This window comes from Rousettus aegyptiacus, unplaced genomic scaffold, assembly GCF_014176215.1.
Source record: "Rousettus aegyptiacus isolate mRouAeg1 unplaced genomic scaffold, mRouAeg1.p scaffold_m13_p_7, whole genome shotgun sequence".
Taxonomy (NCBI): Eukaryota; Metazoa; Chordata; class Mammalia; order Chiroptera; family Pteropodidae; genus Rousettus; species Rousettus aegyptiacus.
Window position 1 is genome coordinate 22,238,068 of NW_023416310.1, and position 20,947 is coordinate 22,259,014.

Genomic DNA, 20,947 nt, shown 5'->3' on the forward strand with positions numbered 1-20,947 from the left:
AAGTAAATCTGTAGTAACAGAAACCATATCAGTACTTGCCAGGAGCTGAAGGTAAGAAGAGAATTGATGAGTGCTATGGACTAAATGTTTGTGTGTCCCCAAATTCACAGGCTGAAGCCCAAATCCCCAAAGTGATGGTATTTGGAGGTGCTATCTTCAGGGGATAATCTGGTTATGAGGGTGGAACCTCACGTACAGGATTAACGAGAGACTTGAGAGAGATGATCTCTACCATAGTAGGATACAGCAAGAAGATAGCCATCTGCAAACTGAAAAGAGGGCTCTTACTAGATAGACACCATATCTCTGGCACCTTAATCTTGGACTTCCCAGTCTCCATAACTGAGAAATAAATGTGTGTGTTTTTTAAGTCACCAATTTATGGTAATTTGTTATAGCAGCTGAAGCTACAGAACTATAAAGGGAACTTTTTGAGATGATGGAAATGTTCTACATCATGATTGTGGTGATGGTGGTGGTTATAAAATTATACATGTATCAAAACTCATCAAACCATACTCAAAAATCAGTGGACTTTATGTAAATTATTTCAGTAGGGTAGATAAATCTGAAAAAATCAAATCCAACCTATTCCCCTTGGCACCTCTCATTTATTAAATGAGAGGATAAAGCAATACAACCAATTCATTAATCCATTTCCAGGGGAAAGAAAATATTCTAATTAGTATTGTCCCTTGATAATTGCCAAAGAAGGTTATACTCCAATCTGATGAAAAACTAGGGCTGTCCATCAATTCTGACACTGTTCCAATTAATTTTTAAATATTTTCTCTTGACCTAAATTCAGGACCTGCAAAACATAATTTTGAATGTCTCTAATGGTGACAAATTTACTCCTTTTTGAATGAATTCCTGTGAATCCAGTACTTCATCATGCCAAAATATTTTGCTTAAAAAATAAATAGGTATTATGAAGTTACTAATACTTCTTAAAAACTTGAGAGACAGCTTTTTACATTGAAAAGGGACTTTTTTACTCCAACAAGTGTTTAAAGTTTAAGCATCAATAGAATATGCATATGCTCCCTAAAATACATGTCAAGACACGAGGACATTTAAGTTTTAGTACAGCAGGTCCTCAAACAACATCACTTCATTTAACATCATTTCATCGTAACATTGATGAAAAAAAAAAAAGTCAGTTCTGGGTCAGAGTCACTGTCTATGTGGAGTTTGCACATTCATCCCATGTCAGCATGGGTTTTCTCCGGGTATGCCAATTTCTTCCCATATCCCAAAGATGTGCATGTTAGGTGAATCTATGTGTCTACATTGTCCCAGTCTGAGTGAGTGTGGGTGTGGATGAGTGCACCCTCTAACAGAAGGATGTCCTGTCCACGGTTGGTTCATGCCTTGTGCCCTGAGCTGCTGGGATAGGTTCCAGCCACCATCAACTTTGAACTGGAATAAGTGAATTAGAAAATAATAATCTTTTTATTAATCTCTTTTAAATGCACATCTAGCTCACATTTATTTCAATGTTTAATACCAGAAGTATTAAGTCTTTCTTTAGAAGTTTGGTGATGCTTCTGTGACCATAAATGTGCTATAGAAACTTAATTCTTGTATTAAATAGCCTATGGTTAAGTGTGGTTTCGCTATAAGTCATTTCACTATAGTTCCATGAACCTATTGATGTTGAGGACTTACTGTATTTAAAAATAAATCTAATATATCACTCACAGGGGTTTTGGACATTATGTAGCCAAATGCATAATAGAAATAAGGAAATTATAAGGAAAATACATGACTAGACCACTACTGAAGGACCAGGTCTTATTACTTTAGTGTTATATCCTCAATAGCAGCGCTTCTCAAAACTTTTAGCATGCATATGAATAACCTGAGGATCTTGTTAAAATGCATATGCTGATTCAGTGAATCCAGGGTAGAGGCTGAAACTGCATATTTAGACCTCCAACATAAAACCAACACTCAGGAAATAACAGAGAACCAAGGATCACAATATTTTACAGGTATTTAGTATGCCAATTTCATTTATTTTATTGCATGTAGTTTCTAGTGATGTTAAAGTTAACACAGAAGAAAGTTTTCAAGCTCAACTATAATCTTCCATTCTTCATGAGACTGCTAATACTCTTTGAGATACAACCACTCCACTCCATTCTAACTACTGAGGATCCTGAAGAGGCATTGTACAGACATCCATACCTTAAAAAAGTAAATGTAAAAAATATTTTAATATGTTGACATGATAGACATCTATGGTTGAAAGTACTGATCTGCAGTCGTAACAGTCACCTGGGAGAGCTTTTATAGCAGTGCTGGGCTCTCCTCCCCCTGCCCCAGACAGATGCAGCCTAGAATAATATTGACAAAGACACAAATTTGGACTTCATTAAAGTATTTTTCTTAAGGAGAAGAAGAGCTATTAGCCAATCAGAAAATCCAAAAACAACCAAAAAAAAGGTTTTAACTATTTGTTCCTATAAAATGTTAAGAACTTATAAAGAACAAAAGGCAAAACGGAAAAAAAAATAACTCATAAAGCTAAACTTTCTCATATAAAGCTGGAACCACAATGCAAACTACAAAAATAAAGACTTTTGAAGACTTCTGAAGAGGATGTATTAACAACATCAGATATTAGATAATGTGGGGGAGGAAGAAATTTTACTCTGCCCTTCTAGGTTCTTCCAGCTGGTATAATAATTAAATCGACAGGATACAAATTAACAAGAGAAAATAAATTTAATTTTGTGTGTACATATAAGAACCCCACGTACATGAGGTTCAGAGACATAAAAATAAAATGAGCAATGTATGGCATCCTGAGCCAAGAAATGATGCCTTGGGGCTTCAGGAGAGGAAGGTCACTGGTAGGATGATAAAAAGAACAGAAGTTCAGTAATTAGAAGTCTGCCCTGGCCCACAGGTAGGTCATAAAATGTTCTCTCTCGTAATAACTCTTACTATGGGGAAGGACTCTAATGTAGATTCTTCTAGGTAGCCGAGGGCCAGAAGTTTTCTCCTGGACCCACAGGGTCTCAACTGCCTTTGGCTCAAAATAATCCACAGGCCAAAGTGACACATCTTGGGGAGGCCTGTTCTGAACTCTTTCAAATACCTTTGCCCCATTAACTTTGCCCCTTTGGCCAATAAAACCATGCAAAATCGCTAAGCTTTAAAAATGTTTTTAAGAGTATATAAGACAGTTCGTCTCCTTTCTTCATTACTATCAAATCAGGAGATAAACATAAAGTTGTTTTCGTATAAGATTTGCATACTATTTTACATTTGAAATCTATTGTTTCCATAGTAACCAGCACTGATGTAACAGAATTTTGCTGTTCCCATTTAAAGAATACTGAGTCATAAAAATACTTTATGCATTTATCTAAATAGAAGAAAAATGTAAAATAGATTACAAATGTATACATTCAAAAGTATTTTCCCAACGCTTATTATCAAGTATTAACAAGTATTAAAGCATATACTTGAATATAAGTGTACTTAGAGATAAAATTTCAACTGAAATTCATTTAAATTAGAAATTTTAAATGAGATTGATATTTAAGAAGTCAATTTTGTTGGTTAGTTAAGAGATGCTAAAAGGAATAACGGCTCAGGGGACTCTAAGCAACAAGAAATTCAGAAGAATTTTATAAGGTTCTGCAACTTCACAGTCCTCAAAAAAGGTCTCTATTTTCTTCTACAGGGAAGTCTTGCAAATAAATCTCATCCAAGGGGTCTTACATCTGCTCTTAATGTACTTTTTTGTTTGTTTATATTGGTGGGGGGCGGGGAGATGTACTTTCATTCTGTGGTCCAAGTTTTTAAAGAATTAGAGGAGGACAGTGAGGCTCAGATTAAGCAATCTGCAAGGACATACATTTAGTAAGTAACCAAATAAGGATATACACCCAGGTCTTTGTAATAGTCAAATCCATCATCTTCCAACTATGCCAAATGGACATGTTAGTTGAATAATTCAAAACTAAATTCTTATGTGCTCCAGATTTTCAGAAAACTGAAGTTACCAAAAATACAATTTGTTAACAAAAACGAGAGGAGTATATTTCTCATCTTTGTAACAAATCTTGGCATACAGCTATTTTTCCCTTTATTTTATCCAAAAATTTCCTTGTCAAAACTTAATCATTTATATATATAGTCAACACATCATTTATACATTCCCCTAACATTTGGGAAAAGTTTTTTTTTCTTCATAAGCTTTCCTGGAGGCAAGTTTTAAGGTGTAGACTTTCAAAATATAAGATGGAATAAAATTATATTTGCCCGTCTTTGGTAAGATATGCATACATGTTTACATGCAAATAAATATGCAACTCATTGTTTCATATTTATTGAAACAATGCTTGGTACACCTATTACAATGTGACATAAATAAATGAGGACGATCTCCCACCTTACCTACTTCAAGTCAGTAATTAAAGAGCAAAGCACTATTCTAGATACTAGATGAGTACAATTTGCTAATAATAGTCCTAACTCTCAAGATTCTAACAGGAACAAGATTAAAAGAACAGTAAAAGAAAGTGTTACATTAGGTTATTTAAATGAGAGTCATTAATGAAGACATCCGGGAGAATGCTGAATCCCTCTGAGCCCTGAAAACAAGATTAAGGCTAACTTTAAAAGTTTAGGTTAGGAGTGCTGGGCATTATCCTGAGGAGAGCCATGGAAAAATTTGAAGCAGAGAAGTGATTGGATCAAAGCTGTGTTGCAGAGTTAAACTGAAAGTGATGGGTAAGTAAGAAGTATAATGAAAATCTAAAAACAGGGAAATCAGATATTAAGGCAACTAGAAGAGACTGAGTATTAGGTGAGGAGCCCAAAGTCAGGAGGTGACAGTAAAAATGGAAAGTGATGAGAGCTAGCTAATTCTTCAACATCCTTCTTTGGACTATGCAACAGATAACACTAAATTATTCCATATTTTTTATAAGGCATTCTGTTTTCTTACAAGCCTTTCTAAAGCAACAATGCACTAAAATTTCCACTTTCAAAAGTTATTTTTGATACGGTGACTACAAAGTTTTGTAACACACAGATCAGAAATCCATCAAACCCAGAGGTTTCCTTGACTCAGCCAAACAATTTAAACATTCCCTTTTTGACCCAAAAATTAACTCTGTGGAAATTTAAAAGATATTAAACCCATAGAACTATTGAAATTTATTAAAACCAGTTAGGAGTCATAAAAAAATATATACACACAAGGAACCAAGTTTAAATTCAGAATAGCGTTTTGATGATGTATCTCAACAGATATCTATGAGCCAAGGCCCTGGAAATAAAGGCATTAAGAGTTGCCACAACTCTCTACCTCGGGTGACTCGTTAAAGTAGCAATTTAAAAAAAAGAAAGAAAATTAAAGTATACACCCAAATCCCAAACTTGGCTCAAGACAGGCAAACTGCCTACTAAAAGAACAGCTGTAAAAAGGGAATAGTGCCAAAAACAGACAAGCATCCTTCCAGCTAGATAAAATGTGACTAATTTGAAGAAGAAAAACAAAAACAAAAAAAAAAAACCAGAAGGGATAAGAAAGTCAGAGGTCCTCTGTATACTCTCCTTTTCTCCTTTTCTCTAGTTTGGCAATTTTAGAGTATATGTCAGGATTTCTTGTGGCAGATAAATATACATGCTCAAAAACAAGGGGCAGGGGAAACATATCTCCATAGTTTTTAAAGAAGTCACATTTGGAACTATTCAGGCAATTTTTCCAATTCTTTGCTGTATTTGGCCACAGAAAAACAATCCATACTCCTTTTTAAACAAACATGGTCCAGCACCATTTGATCTTTCAATTGCCTCTAATTACTTTTAATACTTTTTTAAGTATCCCTTTTAGAAAAATTCTTAGGAGGGACAAGGGTTCAGACTCTTGTAAAAAGCTTACTAACATACTGCCTATTTTATTTCTAAACATGTGATATATCCTGCACTGTTCTCAAAAAACCACTCATTCTTCAAGACCTGACAAAGACCATCTATCTCCTCCATGAAGTCGTTCGCACCAACACGAGCAGGCAGTAATTTCTACTTCTAAAATTATAAACTTAATAAACTTTTCTCACAAACATGCATAAAGTCTAACAAGGGTCCCCAACATTTCTGGCACCAGGAACCTGTGCTCCTATGAGAATCTAATGCCTGATCATCTGAGGTAGAACTGAGGCAATGATGCTAGCACTGGGGAGTGGCTGCAAATACAGATGAAGCTTTGCTTGCTTGCTTGCCCGCCCACCACCCACCTCCTGCTGTGTGGTCTGGTTCCTAAGAGGCCCCGGACCAGTACCTGTCCACAGGCCAGGGATTGGGGAATCCCTACTCTATCTGATCTCCCATCTACATGAAAGCATGGAACAAGGATCTGTTCCACACTTTTCTACAGTAGGTGTTCATGACAAGCAACCCAAAAACCCTTTTATAAGCCAGGTGCTCAATATGTCAAATGATAACATCAAGGGAAAAAAGCTAGTTGTTTAAGTATGGTCCTCTATCTTCCTGCCCTTCTTCACCTTTTTTATTACCCGAAAAAACTAGTCCCAGCCCCTTCAGATTTTCCTTTACCCTGAAGAGAAGAGATGATAACTTTCTTTGTTCACTCAATACATGTCAAGTGCTTTTAAGACATTATTTTTTTCCCCGCTCTTTAATTCCTCACCCCCCAATTCCACCCCTGACCTATGGATGTTGCTGTTTACCCTTAAGAACTGGAGCTCTTAAATGAGATTCACATTCGGTTACCATATTAAAATTTCAACATCAACTGTAATCAAATAAATGCAAATGAAACGGTAAGATCCCTACTTTTACCTAGTTGACATTTATTTTTAAATAACACCCACTTGTAAACAAAGATATTTGTAAACAAGCACAAACCAAACCCTAATGGGTGACAGAATAAATGGGTACAACCCTTCTGAATAGACACGATGATGTGTATCTTCAGTTTTGAAAATGTGCATGCCATTTGACCCAGAAATCTACTTTTAAGACCTTATCCTGAAGGTCAAGATTTATCTACAAAGATGTTCAACCAGCATTATTCACAAGAAATAACCCCATATCCAAAATGACGATTAGTTAAGTACTCAAAAAATCATGCTATAGAGATTAATCACATAGGCAAATACAATATAAAATGAAAAAGTAAATTACAAAATTACAATAAGATCCTAATTTAGGAAAAATTAAATTATGCATTTAAAAAAGGATATAAACTAAAAGATGTCCATTAAAACATTAGCAGTGGTTACCACTAATTGGTATGATTTTTACTTTCTTTACTTTCTTCCTTTTCATTTTGTGTTTTCCACGTGTCTACAAAGATATACTGCTTTTCAAATAAAAAAAATAAAACTTTCCCAACAAAGTATGAATTACCATTTTACTCCTAGTAAGAAAAGAGCTGTGAGTTTAGCTATAACTTAAAGGCAGTAAACTTCTATTTTAACATCTAGTTGTGAGACATTTGGCATGAGCCACACTGAACCTTCCCTAGACACTACAGCCTACTTTAGATAGAATTTTGTGAGAAACGGTATCCAAGTGCACTGCCGTTTTCCTGCAATAAAAACCCTCTAACTCTAAACAAAAAATTTATATAGCCAGTTCATATCATCATATCTATTTTAAAATAAAGTGCTGATGAAAAAAAACACCAATTTTCTGAAGATCTGATTAATAATGGTCTTCAAAAAACCTAAGAACAAGGATGATTTTCCTGTCAAAATTTCTGACTTACTCAAAAACCATCCCCCTCATTCCAATAAAAGTGAACTTAATCCAACTTTTAATATCTCATAAACCCATTTATTCAAATATGAAAAGAACAGTGTGTTTCGTATGCCAATTTCACCTCCTATAAAGAGTTTCTTCTTTATGGAAGGCTTTAAAGCTTCTAAAGTACCTTCATAGTTTTTTATCTATTTAATAAAAAAAAAAAAATTTAAGATCTTAAGTTTGTAGGGTTCTCTTAACCACCAGGAAGGAAAAAATATTATCATTGAGCTAGTTTTAAAAATCCAAGCTTCTATTCTAAATGCATTCTGAAGGTCACAGGAAGTTTATAGAACTCAAAAGTAAGTCTTTAGTTAAAATAAGTATGTTCTGACCATTCACCATGGCTCTACTGAAATGATTACAATAAGGGGGGAGGGCTTTTTATGGATTCACAAATTAGGTGTTTAGTCAATCATTTTTTTTAAGCATTCTTGTGTGTAACAGATCCAAGTTAGATTTTTGCATGTTTACTGTCTGAAAAGCCAATGCACCCTACTTGGAAAATGCCAAGGCCTTAACTAAAAAATTAATTCATATTGAATCCTATAACTGAAATAAACAATTTCAGACTATTTTGCCACATGATTAATTGATTCTCTAAAATGAAAGTTTATTTAAATGAAGATAGCTGAAAAGCATGAAGGTATTTTTTTTTTATTAAAACTGAAAAGGCCTTTAAGTCACCTACTTTAGAAATTTTTAGTTCAAAATCTCATCTTAGATAACCACACATTATAGTAGTAACTACCATCAACAGAATGTTTTCCACTGGATAAGTATTTTTATCACATTTAATACAATAACCCGAATCACGAATGCATTACCAGCATTTTACAAATAAAATTAAAAATTTACCCATCGACCTTGCCCAAACTAAACCTTTGTCCACATTACAGGAAAAAAAATTAGAAGAGACTTTCTGGTCACAAACATATACATACAAATAATAACACAAGTAGTCAAAATGGCACTTCTTACATATATATTACTGTCTTTCTTACAGACAGCTTTACAATTTACAAAACACTTGTGTCCTGTCATCTCATCTTTTCCTACAACAGTCCTGTTACAGGATTATTATCACTACTATATGTGAGGGGCTTCAAGGCTGAGTTTAAGTGAAGTCACTCAGCTTTTGATTCCTCATTCATTGTCCAATAACCTAACTTGATCCTCTGTGAGTAAAAAAACATTGTCCCCACAATCTGAGTATTACGCAATAAAAAGATGAAATGTACTAGAGATCTTAGATAAGCATCTTTCATCAGTTACCTATTACACCATCAAATTATTAAGAGTTACTGGTTATTTTGATGCCAATGATAGAAATACAAGTTGTACCAATAATTTTTATTAAGCTGGTACATTAGCAAGGAAATATCCTAGATTCTACCTGTACTGGCCAGGTAACTAAAACCAGTCAGTCAGAAGTGCATATCATCTCCTTGGGAATATAGAGAATGTATAAATTAGTTTTTCATGACTTAACAGTTGTTTCTAACACATATTATCTACCCATAAAACCAACTACTGTACAGCCGCCGTCTGTGCTTCAGAGTAGGTAGTCAGGGTGGCTACCTACATACACGCATTTCTAAAAAATCTACCCAAGTTTAGCAAATATGTGTACACCCATATACGCAGAGATATGTTTACCAATAACTTGAAAGATCATTTGTAAAGTAGTTATGTTGGTTTTGTACTTCTGAACACTTCATGCTTCTCCATGTCCAAAACAGGCAAAACTGTTCTACGTTATTACTTCTACTCCTTTCTATACCATCTACCTTTTCCCTTCCTACTTTAAAATGACCCACTCTACTTAGTGACTTGCCCCATTTTTACTTTTTAAATGCCCCAATTTTCTCGTTAGTATGATTTCAGACTTCATTCATCCAACAAAGTTGTACCTAGTCATCTCGAATTACATGTTGTGATAATTATAAATGAAGAAAGACCCCTCCAAGTCTGGTGAGTGAGGAGTAGTAAGGGTGCCTGAGTAGTTTCTGTGGTTGTAGACAAGTCACAAACAACTCTTCCAACTTAATTCCCTCATAGGAAGTTTTAGGAAATAAAAATCAAAGCAAGATGTTCAAAGTGCTTTATAAAATAGCAAGTATTACTGCCATTATATTTTCAGGTTTGATGCTTTTTTCTGCTATACATTTTTAAAGCAATGAAGAAAGCCCTCAACTATTTTAATGAATGATATAGGTAATGAGGAGTAAAGAATAAGAAAACGTCTATGAGTAAGGAATTCATTGGGGGATCAAATTCAGTTATTCTATATTCACAACTATCTTCCTTAGGTTAAGTAATGCCCAATAACGTAAATAACATACCTGGACTTCAAAACTCCAATGTGGCTACAAAGACTACAGTACCACATTTTTTAAACAAGAAAGAAAAAAAGGACGCTGCCTCCCTGCACCCACCCCCGAGAAAGCCCCCTTCTATAAAGCTGAATATCGTCATCATACACACAAAAAATTTAACTTTTATTTACATCCCTAATATATGTGACTTATAACTTGGAGAGCCTGCCAAAAGGCTTTGCTTTCACTTGTGTGTCAACAGGTCTTCCAATTAAGCATAAACAATTTTTTAAAGGTATACTGCTACTAAGTCTCACAATTTTAAAAATGTCTTGATCTACAGCATCAAACTAGGTGAAAGTCTTCCAGGTACTCTCTCTTAGCAGCTGCTTAATATGAAACAGATGGAAAAAGCAATATTTTGGAAAGGTTCTAACAATTTCAAGAATGTTATTTTCACTTGTGAATATTTAAAAACTTAAGCCTAAAGTTAAAACAATGCAGCAAAATAAAAAAGAATCCCAAAATAGGTGCACTTGACTTAAAGGCAGAAGCTCATTTTAACTCACAGTTTATCTTCCATATAATAAATATCTCTTTACTGTATAAGGCAGCTCCTTCTTCCCCAAATAAAAGATTTCAAAAGACTTGATTAAATAGATTTAATCCCATTCAGATTCCTATCATCCTACAAAGTCATTAAAATATGAGTGTGTTAGTGCCTTATAAAGACCCTACATCCCTAAAATGGATAAGCATTTCTCTTAAGAGACACAAAGCATCTTCCAAAGACTAAACTACTGGAGTGGTGAGAGCCCAACTTAGCTCTTCAACTTCACTTATCCAGAAAGCAGAGGGAGACAAAGAGTTTCTACACAGAAAAAAAAAACAGATGAGTCCCCTACTCATTCACAGTCTGTTTTCTCTTACCTTACACACAAATTTTAACAAGTTTATTTGGTTTTTAATGTAGTAATGGGTGACTCACCACAAATCAGCAGGGAGAGGGGCTGTTTTAGGCAGTTATTTGATAAGAATGACTATCAAGTGAAGTTTAACTACAGAAATAAAAAAAAAAAGACTAAAATCTGTAAATAGCAGACAGAGCATTTTAATAAGTGGTGAGTCCTATTTATCAAGTCTTAAGAATTGTATCTCTTCTCAATGTACCACAGCATAAAAATGTTAATAACCATGACTGAGTCATAAAGTTATGTATGCTTCTCCTGATTAGGCAGGTATATAAAATACTTTGAAACTACATCTAAAATGGTAATCTTAAAAAGAATAAATTAGATAGATTAGACAGATTAGACAGATAGATAAGCACACTCATGCCTAAGAGTCCAAAAGAGTTCATCAATCCATCAGCATTCCAAAACAATTACTTGAGAATTCAACCAGAAGACAATAAGGCAAAACTTCTCTGATAGTATTTTTTTCTATGTAAACAGTTCGGTCAAGTGCTTTAGTTGGCAGGCAATAATAAAAGAAGCTCTATTTCCTGTTCTCTTTCCCCTTACCAAAACTCTACAGTTTGTCATCACCTCTGATATATGTTCAACACGTCCAGAGGCTACCATGAATGATGAAGTACAGTTCACATAAACTTTTCTATTAAAGTGAGTCTTCATGGTTAATACTTTATCAAAATGTTTTATATTTCATCTCACAAAATCAGATTGTGGAGAGAATTCTGAAAAATACAAGTTAATATTTAGTGTGTTAACAAACTTTTATGTATGCCATGGCTGTACTCGCCTAACCGTAAGCTTTTACTACTTATAAGCTAAGCCTCTGAAAAACTTTATACCTTTAAATATCATCAAAATTCTCAATCAGGACTTCATGCATTCGTTCAGTTCACACGACGGTAAAAGATCAAATGCTAAACTCCTAAAAATAGGGGTGTTATCAGTGAAAAGAACACACAACACTCCACTGCCGAAGCAAATGCGTCTTCGAGAGGGCAGAGGCGCTCCTTGTACACGTACAGTAAGAACTCAATTCAGCAAAACCTGGGAACGAAGAATCAGGTGACTTCACACCACAGGCACTTTCTTTCTGATCCAGCCTTACTACGGTCTGAGTGGCTAGTAAACAGCTCATAACCCCAGTTTGACAACTAAACCTGGACTCGCATCTCGGCCTCGCGCAACTCTCGCAAATGGGTTCGGGGCCCGAGAGGCCACAGAACGCAAGCGCCCGGGCACAAGCCGTGGCCTGCGGACTGCGGTTCCCTCCTGGAAGGTTGTCTGGAAAGATTTCCGACCTGGCAGCGAGACGTCTGCTCCCCCCGCGCGCTCCGCGTCCTCCTTTGCGGGGCCCATCATGTCCTGGTTACCCCTTCCTCCCTTTCCGCGCGAAGGACAGAGAGCAGCGAGTGCCCGCTGGGTGACAGGTCGTCCTGCCGAGTCCGGAGGTCCCCGGGACGGAGCCGCAGGCGACCTCCCCGTGCCCAGGTCTGCGGCCCCGGCTCAAGGCCGCCCCCACAGGTCGGGGCGGACGCAGCGGCAGCCACGCGGCGGACAGGCAGGGGGCCGGGCGCCGGGCGCAGACGTGCGCGCCGCCCGTTCACCCGACAGCTGCGGGCGCCGCGGCCCGCAGCGCGCCCTTTGAGGCCGCGCGCGGCAGGAGCACGGGGCGCGCCGGGGACTAGGCCCGTCGGCCAGACGCGGCGGCAGGAGGAGAGCTGAGCCAGCCGCGGACGACGACCCCGCCGCCTGCGGCCGCTGCCCGCGATCCGAGTGACCCGCGCCCTCTCCCCACCCGGGACCTGCGGCCTCCGCCCCGCTGGCCCGTACCTAAGAAGGTCGTGGACGAGACGTGGTTAACGCCGGTGCTTGGGTCGCTGGTCCGCCGCCGGCGCCGCAGCCCCTGGTGCGGCTGCTGCCTCCGCGATACCTCGTCCCCCTCCGCCATCTTGTACCGATTTAAAATTAACTCCCCACTGACGTCAAACGCCGCCGCCGCTTTATCAACCTCCCGGGAGCCGGTGGGGCGCCCGACGGGTCCTAGCGCCGCCCGCAGCCGGCTCCTCCTTGTCCTCCCTGAGCCCTCCCTTGTCCCGCCCATCCGCGCCCGCGCTCCGCCTCTACCCTGCCGGCCTGCTCTTCAGTTTTCCTGGCCTTTCACTTCTGGGAGGAATTGAGGTGCGATCCCACAGCCACCGTCTCACACCCCTACCGCCCTGAGAGCAGTACCACATCCCGTTAGCTCTTGGCTGATGTGTGTAAACGCAGAAGAGATCTCCAGAGAACCAAGTCCCTCCTTCCCAATTCAGTAACACAATTTACTGCTCTTCTCCATAATCATTGACTCGTGCCCTGCACAGGAGGTTGCTTTCGCACTTCTACACTTTTTACCCCTCCTTTTTCTCCGCAGCTGTTGCTCTCCTGCCTCCCTACCACCTCCCCGCTCCTGAGCTATTGCTTGTGCCTTGCTTTTCCTTTTGATATTTCCTAGCACAAGTCCTTAATGCTTCCCCTCCAGAGACCATCTTATGGTTTGTTTGCAATAGCTCCTCTCCCCCTAACTTCTAAACTGTACATACCCTTGCCCTCCAGCTCCTTACTCCTTGCAGGGCCAAGCCAGAAACCACTCTAATAAGAAAATGAATTGTAGCAGGTCCTTTTCTAACTATGATGAACTCTCTTGTAGGGATTCAGTGACACCCTGTAGAAAGTTAAGGACACTTTTAAAAATAAATAACCTGTGAAGGCCACTCCGAAACATGGTCCCTATTCTTTTAGATTTTTACCATAGCAGCAGCTGCGTTAGAAATTCCTTTTCATTGGTAAAGACGTGTCCAGGTGTCCAAATCATTGTCTTGTCCAGGTCTTCTCACAAGTCTAAAATTCACGACCTTCATCTTTCATGATCTCTAGAAAAGCATTGATGTCATCGAAGCTTGCAGGGTGCCATTCTAAAGGTTTTTTTTTGTTGGGCTGTTTATTCACCTGTTTTTCTGTCTTTGCGAAAAGGAATTTGGAGCTCCTGCTGGACTTCCTAACACCAGACATCCTGGTTCAATGCCTCTGGGGCAAACTAAGCCCCAAGCCATAAACCTTGCTTGATGATACATTTCCTTTCATAATCTCCCTATGTGGCATCTATTTAATTTTGTCCACAGTCTGCTTAATGCAAGGTCTCATCTTGAGCATGAGAGAATATACAAAGATGTGTATTTTTGCCATCAAAGAATAAACTTCCAGTTAAAATCAGCAGTTAACTTACCGCTGAGCACGCCCCATCAGGGACCTCGCCCTCCCCCACAGAGAGTTAAGACTGCACTACTAGCCAATTGACCTCCTAATTGGTGTGCTTTCTACTGTAGTAGTTCTGCCTTATCCACAGGGACATATTCCAAGCCCCCTTGTATGGAAACTGTGGATAGCACTCAACCTTATATACACTATGTTTTTTCCTATACATACATATCTATTTATAAATCAGCCACAGTAAAATATAATAATACTAATAAAATAGGACAAGTATAACAATATTCTATAATAAAAGTGATGTGAATGGCTTTGGGGCCATTAAATAAAATAAGGGGTACTTGAATATAAGCTCCGCAATACTGTAACAGTCAATTTGATAACTAAGATGTGCTACTAAGTGATTTACCAATGGGAAGCATATATGGTGCACATTTGCAGGACAAAGGGAGGCTTCTTGCCCCAAGTGGGACAGTATGAGATTTCATCACACTTCTCAGAATGGCAGGCAATTTAACATTTGTGAGTTGTTTATTTCTGGAATTTTTATTTTAATTTTTTCTGACCCAGTTGACTGCAGGTAACTGAAACTGTGGAAAGTGAAAGTCAGTAAGGGAGGGACTACTGTATTAGACACTGTTTATTTCATAGGTTATTACTACTGTGTTCAGGTCAGGTCCACAGCTGTAGACTCCATGGAATATAGAGAAGTCAAATGCAAGTATGGTTAAGAGATTAAGCTTTGGTCCATAGTCATCTGAACTCCATATCTGTAAAAGGCCTTTGTCCATTTTCCCCAGTCAGTTATCACTCTTCAATTTCTTATCACAGTGAAACCTCTGTGTTACTAGGGTTCTCCCTTCTGTCTCCTCCCCTCTATACCTAGCAAGTCCTTGTGAAGTCTTTCTCCAGCTCACCTCCTCTCCATCCTCTCAGCCTCCTTCTTGATTCAAGCCCCATTATCTCCCACTAGACATTATTGTAACAATCTTCCGCTGCTTGCCCTTCTCCTGTGGATCCTACACAGCCACTGGCTTGAGTTTTGTTAGATGCAAATCTGATCATGTGATTTCCCTGCTCAGGATAAGTCCAAACTCTTCAGAATAGTTGACAAGACCTTTTATGATTTGGGCCCAACCTACGTACCTGGCCTTATTTATTCCTTCATTCTTTCATTTAACAAATACATTTTGACACTGGTGTGGCTGCTGAAGAGACAAGAAATGAACAAGACAGACGAAGTTGGTTTTCTTGCTTTTTGTCTCTTTCCACACCCCACACACATACCTCTCCACCACAAAAAGTGAGGTGCAGGTGCTCAAAGATCTATCTTCTTCAGGGCATATCTCCAGCACCTAAACCAGTGCCTAGTACAGAGCAGGGCCCACAGAAACATCTGTGGATATGAATGAATGAATGAATGAATGAATCACATTTTTCATTCTACCACTGATTCACCTAATGTTTCTAAACTTTCAGGTCCTCATTCTTTATAACTAAATAACAGGATTCTTATGCAATCAAATCGAATAATGTATTGAGAATGTTTTCTTAACTGTAAAATAGCTAACAATTATGGACTATTTACTGTTCCAGGCACTGTTCGAAATACTTTATACATGTTAAGTCATTTAATCCTTACAACAATTCTAAGAGATAAATGCTATTGTTATTCTCATCTTACAGGTATAGAAACTGAGGCACTAAGAGGTTAAAAAAAAAAACTTGCCTATGTGGCAGGATTGGCATTTGAAAGCAGGCAATCTGGGTCCAGAGTTTATGCTTATATCCACCATTATCGATGTTCAACTTGTTATATAGATTGTGAATTCCTAAAGGGCAGAATCCACAGTAGGTACTTTGACATTCTGCCTTCAGTAAGTGTAAATTGTATTAAAAGCTATTTCTGGCAAACAAACAACTTAAAAATTTTTTTAATCCTATTAATAAATGGACAAGAGACATTCACAAACAATTCAACAAAAAAGAATTATAAAACTGGACCTTAAACTATAAAATAATGTTTAGATTTGCTAATAAGAAAAATGAAAATTAAAACAACACCGAGATACCATTTCTCATCCATCAGGTTGGCAAAACTTCAAAACCTTACAATGAAATCCTGTTGGCAGGGATGCATGGGGAAACAATCACTCTCATACACTGCATTCTCACCGAGAATGCAAAATGCTATAACCCCAATGGAGAAGAATTCGCCAATATCCAACAAACTTCATTCACACTCACACTTCAACCTGTCAATCTCACTTCCAGGCATTAACTGAAGCTACGACTCTGATAATACAAAAACATACATTTGTACAAGGTTATTCACTGCAGCATTATTTGCAATTGCAAAATATTGGCAACTATCTAAATAAGCATAAGTTATCGGTTAAACTATCTTAAGTACTCATGGTGTAACACTTGGTAGCTGTAAAAAAAAAAAAAAAATGGAGAGGAAGATCTGTATGAACTGACATGGAGTGATGTCCCAAAGATACTAAGGAAATAAACAACAACAACAACAAATGAGCATATGTAGTATGATACCTTTTGTGCAAGAAAGTGAAATAAGAAAATGTACATATATCTACTTAGTCATCCAAAAAGAAACTCAGGTTAAACAGACAACTCCCTCCAAGGAGTAGGGCGTGGGGGGATAATATAGAAGGAAGACAGAATGGAGTGACACTCTTTTGTGCAGTGTTGACTTTTTTAAAAAGGGGCTCCTGCTGGCCACATTTGAATCATGTTCTACATGATAAAAAATAATAATAATAACATCAATGAGCTTGGGAAGTGTAAGCTAAAATTGAAAAAAAAAAAACAACTAAATAATGACCTTAATGGTATTTTAAATGAATAACATAACCTCACTGAAGAGGAAAAAAGAGAGCCAACTAATCCGAGTAATTTACAAACATAGTATTAAACTATAAATATTTCTCAAACTTGGTTAGGTTGGAAGGAGAACAATAATTCTGAACCTATTTTAGATATACTATAGAATTGAACAAGCAAGTAACCTTCTTGATATTGTTAAGAGCCAGAGTTCTCAAAGGGGAAGAAGGGATATACAAATAATGAAAGGGGGAAAGCAAAATGAACCCTATGGGATGAATTAACTTGGAGGTATTGATATGGACCCAAGATTTCTAAAATATGTGTATGTGTATGCTTAAGTTATATGTATGCAAGTATAAATATGCATGTGTACAGATGTTTACATGGATTGTATACATGGTTTGTATACATGGATATATTTCTTAGCTCTGTCCACAGAAAAGAACTATAAGCAAAGACACCCAGATAGCAACAATTATACCTAGTGCCCAGTCTTGGTCTCTAATACCACTCCCTACTAAACAGAAACTTGTGTCCTTAGAGAAATGGCTGATTCTAGAGCTGGAGCAGGATGGGTACAAGGTGATCCATGAACAATATTTTTGTGGTAGAAATTAAGGAGAGACTCAAAATTATAATGGGACATGTCACAAAGACACATAAGTCAGCTTAAAGGGGCTTCCACTGGTTGAATTTGGAACAATACAATTTGAGCACCAAAACAACTAAGAAAAATAAATCTTTGAGAAAATAAGAATCTATGTCTATACCAATGATGATAGATGACAGGTAAATGATAGATAGATAGATAGTAGATGATAGTACAGATATGAGGGGGGGATTCTTGTTTATAGTAGAATGGTGAGGGTCAACTGCTAAATATGGAGAAAATGCTAGAGTTGCAAAGTCATCAATTTATAACCATGGTAATAGAAACCGGTTCAGACAAGAATCATCAATAGATGCTAAATCTGGAAGGTGGGGGGCGGGGAGACTTGATGAATAGCAGAATATTTGTATGTGTTAGTTTCTCCAGCCCCCTGCCCCTGCATTTGCTTATTGATTGCAAGGGGAAAATGGAAACCATACCATGTAGGAATCAGACAATACCTTGACTAGGTGATTAACAAAGAGGCAGATGGACAGCATGTGCCTCCAGAAGTAATGCCCTGAAAGTACTTCAGTCTGAAATGAACCTAACAATGAAGGAACCTAAGTACTTCAGTCTGATATGAACCTAACAATGAGGGAATCTAAGACAAATCTAAAATAATAAATATTCTCTTTTAACACACACACACATGAAAGGAGGATGTATTCTTCAAAAACAATGTCATAAAAGACAAGGAAAAGCTGTAGAAATGTTCTAAATCAAAGGAGGCTCAGAGACACAACAACTAACTGCAATGTCTGGTCCTAGATGGGATCCTCTGCTGGAGCGGGAAATGCTATAAAAGACATTATGAAATCCATTGGCAAAATTGGAATATGGATGGTAAAGAAAAGTGTCACATCAATATTAAGCTATCTGAAGTTGATAATTGTATTATAGGCATGTAACAGCATATTTCTATTTATATAAAATATATACTGGAGTATTTTAGGGGAAAAGGCCAGGATATATGTAACTTTCTCTCAAATGGTTTAGAAAATTTTGTCCTAACAAAATACAGTGGCAAACTAAAAGCAAATCTCAAAATAGGTGCATTTGACTTAAGGCCAGAATCTCATTTTTACTGATGGAGCACTTGTGAGCTTGACCCAATCACTGGCATCTCTTGGTGGACTCTGCAGGCTCCTCTTATTGACCTCAGGAGGCTAGACATGGGTACATGCATCTAGAACACAACCATGTGTGTCTCATACTGAGAAGTGTGGGCATCTTGAAATGCAGTTGCTCCATCTGGAACATTGTGGGCAGATGGGTTTCCACCTGAGCTTGCTGCTTAGTATTAGGTGTCCATTTTTTTCTAGAGCAAAGGATGACTGTCCTTCATGAAGGCAAGAGGGAAATAATGACCCTTTCAACCCATATTTATCCTCAGAGGTAATGACTTGAATGGGATATGTGACCATCAGTATCACTTAGTGAAAAGAATATAAATTTTGGAGTTGAGACCCCAGCTCTACTGATTAGTTTTATGACCTCGAGAAAGTTAATTAACTTCTCTAATCCTGTTTCCTCTGTTGTAAAGGTCTCTTCCTAACATTTTTGTCAAGATGATTACAGATAACATAGATAAAATATTTAGCCCAGTCACTGGCACATGACAATAAATGAGAGCCATCATGATTATTGCTCCAATCAAGTCTAAGAAGAGATTGAAGAACAGGAGCATAATTAAAAATAATATCTATTTGTAATTTCATTTAATCTTCAAAGTATCTCTGTGAGGCAAAAGATTATTAGCATCTTCAGCCTTTTACAGAAGAAGAAACTGGGACTTTAAAAGGTGACATAATTTTCCCAAGGCCACACGACTAGTAAACCGAGGAGATGAGATTAAATGCAGTTCTGTCTGCCTCCAGAGTCTACATTCTTAACCATGCATGTCCAGAAAACACACAGGTCTTGAGGCTAGGCACTGAAAACTCTATAATCATTAGAACCATTTACAAAGATGACTAAAGAGCTAGAAACAGCTTCTAGGAGTCCTGGAGACTGTTTCAGATAACTGGAGTGGAGGTAAACACTCAAGTCCAGGACAAGGGCATGTATGAACACCTGGACGCAATGGGAGCTTCTACTTGAACAATGAACTTCTGAATTCACAGGTATCTTGAAGTCACTACAATAGATCAATAGTGTGGGAGCAACAAAATTCCAAATCTGAGGACTGGACTTGCTTGAGTACATTTCAAAAAGTAAATAGAGACTGGTTTTGAAATTAAGACCAGCATGCAAAAGAACGCTGGCAGAGACTGGGAACTATATCATATTCTATAACATTTTTCCAAAAATAATGACGGCATGAATGTAGCCACCAGGTTTCAGAAAATGTGCTTGTAGCTTGAAGGCAACATTGTCATGTGCTTTCAACTCCTCTGAGAACAGGGTAGTAAATGATGTCCACCCCAGACAGCTTATCTGGACATATGTAATGTCCTCCCCATCACTCTCCCATTCTCAGGAATGCCTTTGAGATCAGTGGGGAATCTGTGCTCCACAGGAGGAAGTGCATATCTTAGCCTCTTTTAAGCTAAAGACGATATGTATATGGGCCTTATTACATCAACATATTTTGTTGATAACTGGAGAAAAGCCAAATTTTTCTTTTTTTTCTCACACCCAACCTTAATTCCAAATTCCCCAAAACTGACTGGCTAGGTAGCAAGCAAAACACTACACCTTGACAATGCCCTTTGACTTAATTGTAAGTAACCTGTTTAACCCTTGGATTCACAGCCACTAGAGTGATTTTATCATTATATTTTGACGGTTCTCTCTGCACCTTACCTCAAACGCTCCCCCCAGATCCATGCCTTTTCTCCCCTCCTTCAATATTCTTGAGTTCTGTCTCCGAATATAAATATTTAGAATGTGAGTTCCTTCTATTCCCCATAATAGTTCTTCACTCAAAGTGAGATATCAGCCGGGTAATGCCACTGCCACCTTATTGCCTGGCAAGTATTTATCTTTCAATCTTGTTCTGATCACCATCCAAGAAAATGAGATATCATAATATATAATGAAATGATTTGAAGGTATTATGTTTTGGGGTAATTCATTATACACCAATAGGCAGCCAGAATGCATGCATATGGTGT

General features: G+C 37.8%; 1 protein-coding gene and 1 long non-coding RNA gene across 7 annotated transcripts in view; both read right to left on the reverse strand.

Annotated features, from left to right (window-relative positions):
• Positions 1-13,064, reverse strand: part of ATL2 (atlastin GTPase 2) — a 43,138-nt gene extending 30,074 nt beyond the window's left edge. For 3 of the 6 annotated variants that reach the window (XM_016162524.2, XM_016162525.2, XM_016162523.2), the window contains exon 1: positions 12,917-13,064. In XM_016162524.2, the coding sequence (XP_016018010.1) occupies positions 12,917-13,034 (118 nt within the window). In that variant the 5' untranslated portion in view covers positions 13,035-13,064. Of the gene's footprint in view, positions 1-12,384; positions 12,580-12,916 lie in introns of those variants that run through there. The other 3 variants (XM_036224382.1, XM_036224381.1, XM_016162526.2) reach the window with 2 other exon arrangements.
• On the reverse strand, positions 2,001-12,378 carry LOC118605152. Its single transcript, XR_004951944.1, has 2 exons — positions 11,926-12,378; positions 2,001-2,193 (listed from the first exon to the last, which is right to left on the reverse strand). It is a non-coding gene; the product is annotated as an uncharacterized LOC118605152 (long non-coding RNA).
• Positions 13,065-20,947: the final 7,883 nt, after the last annotated feature.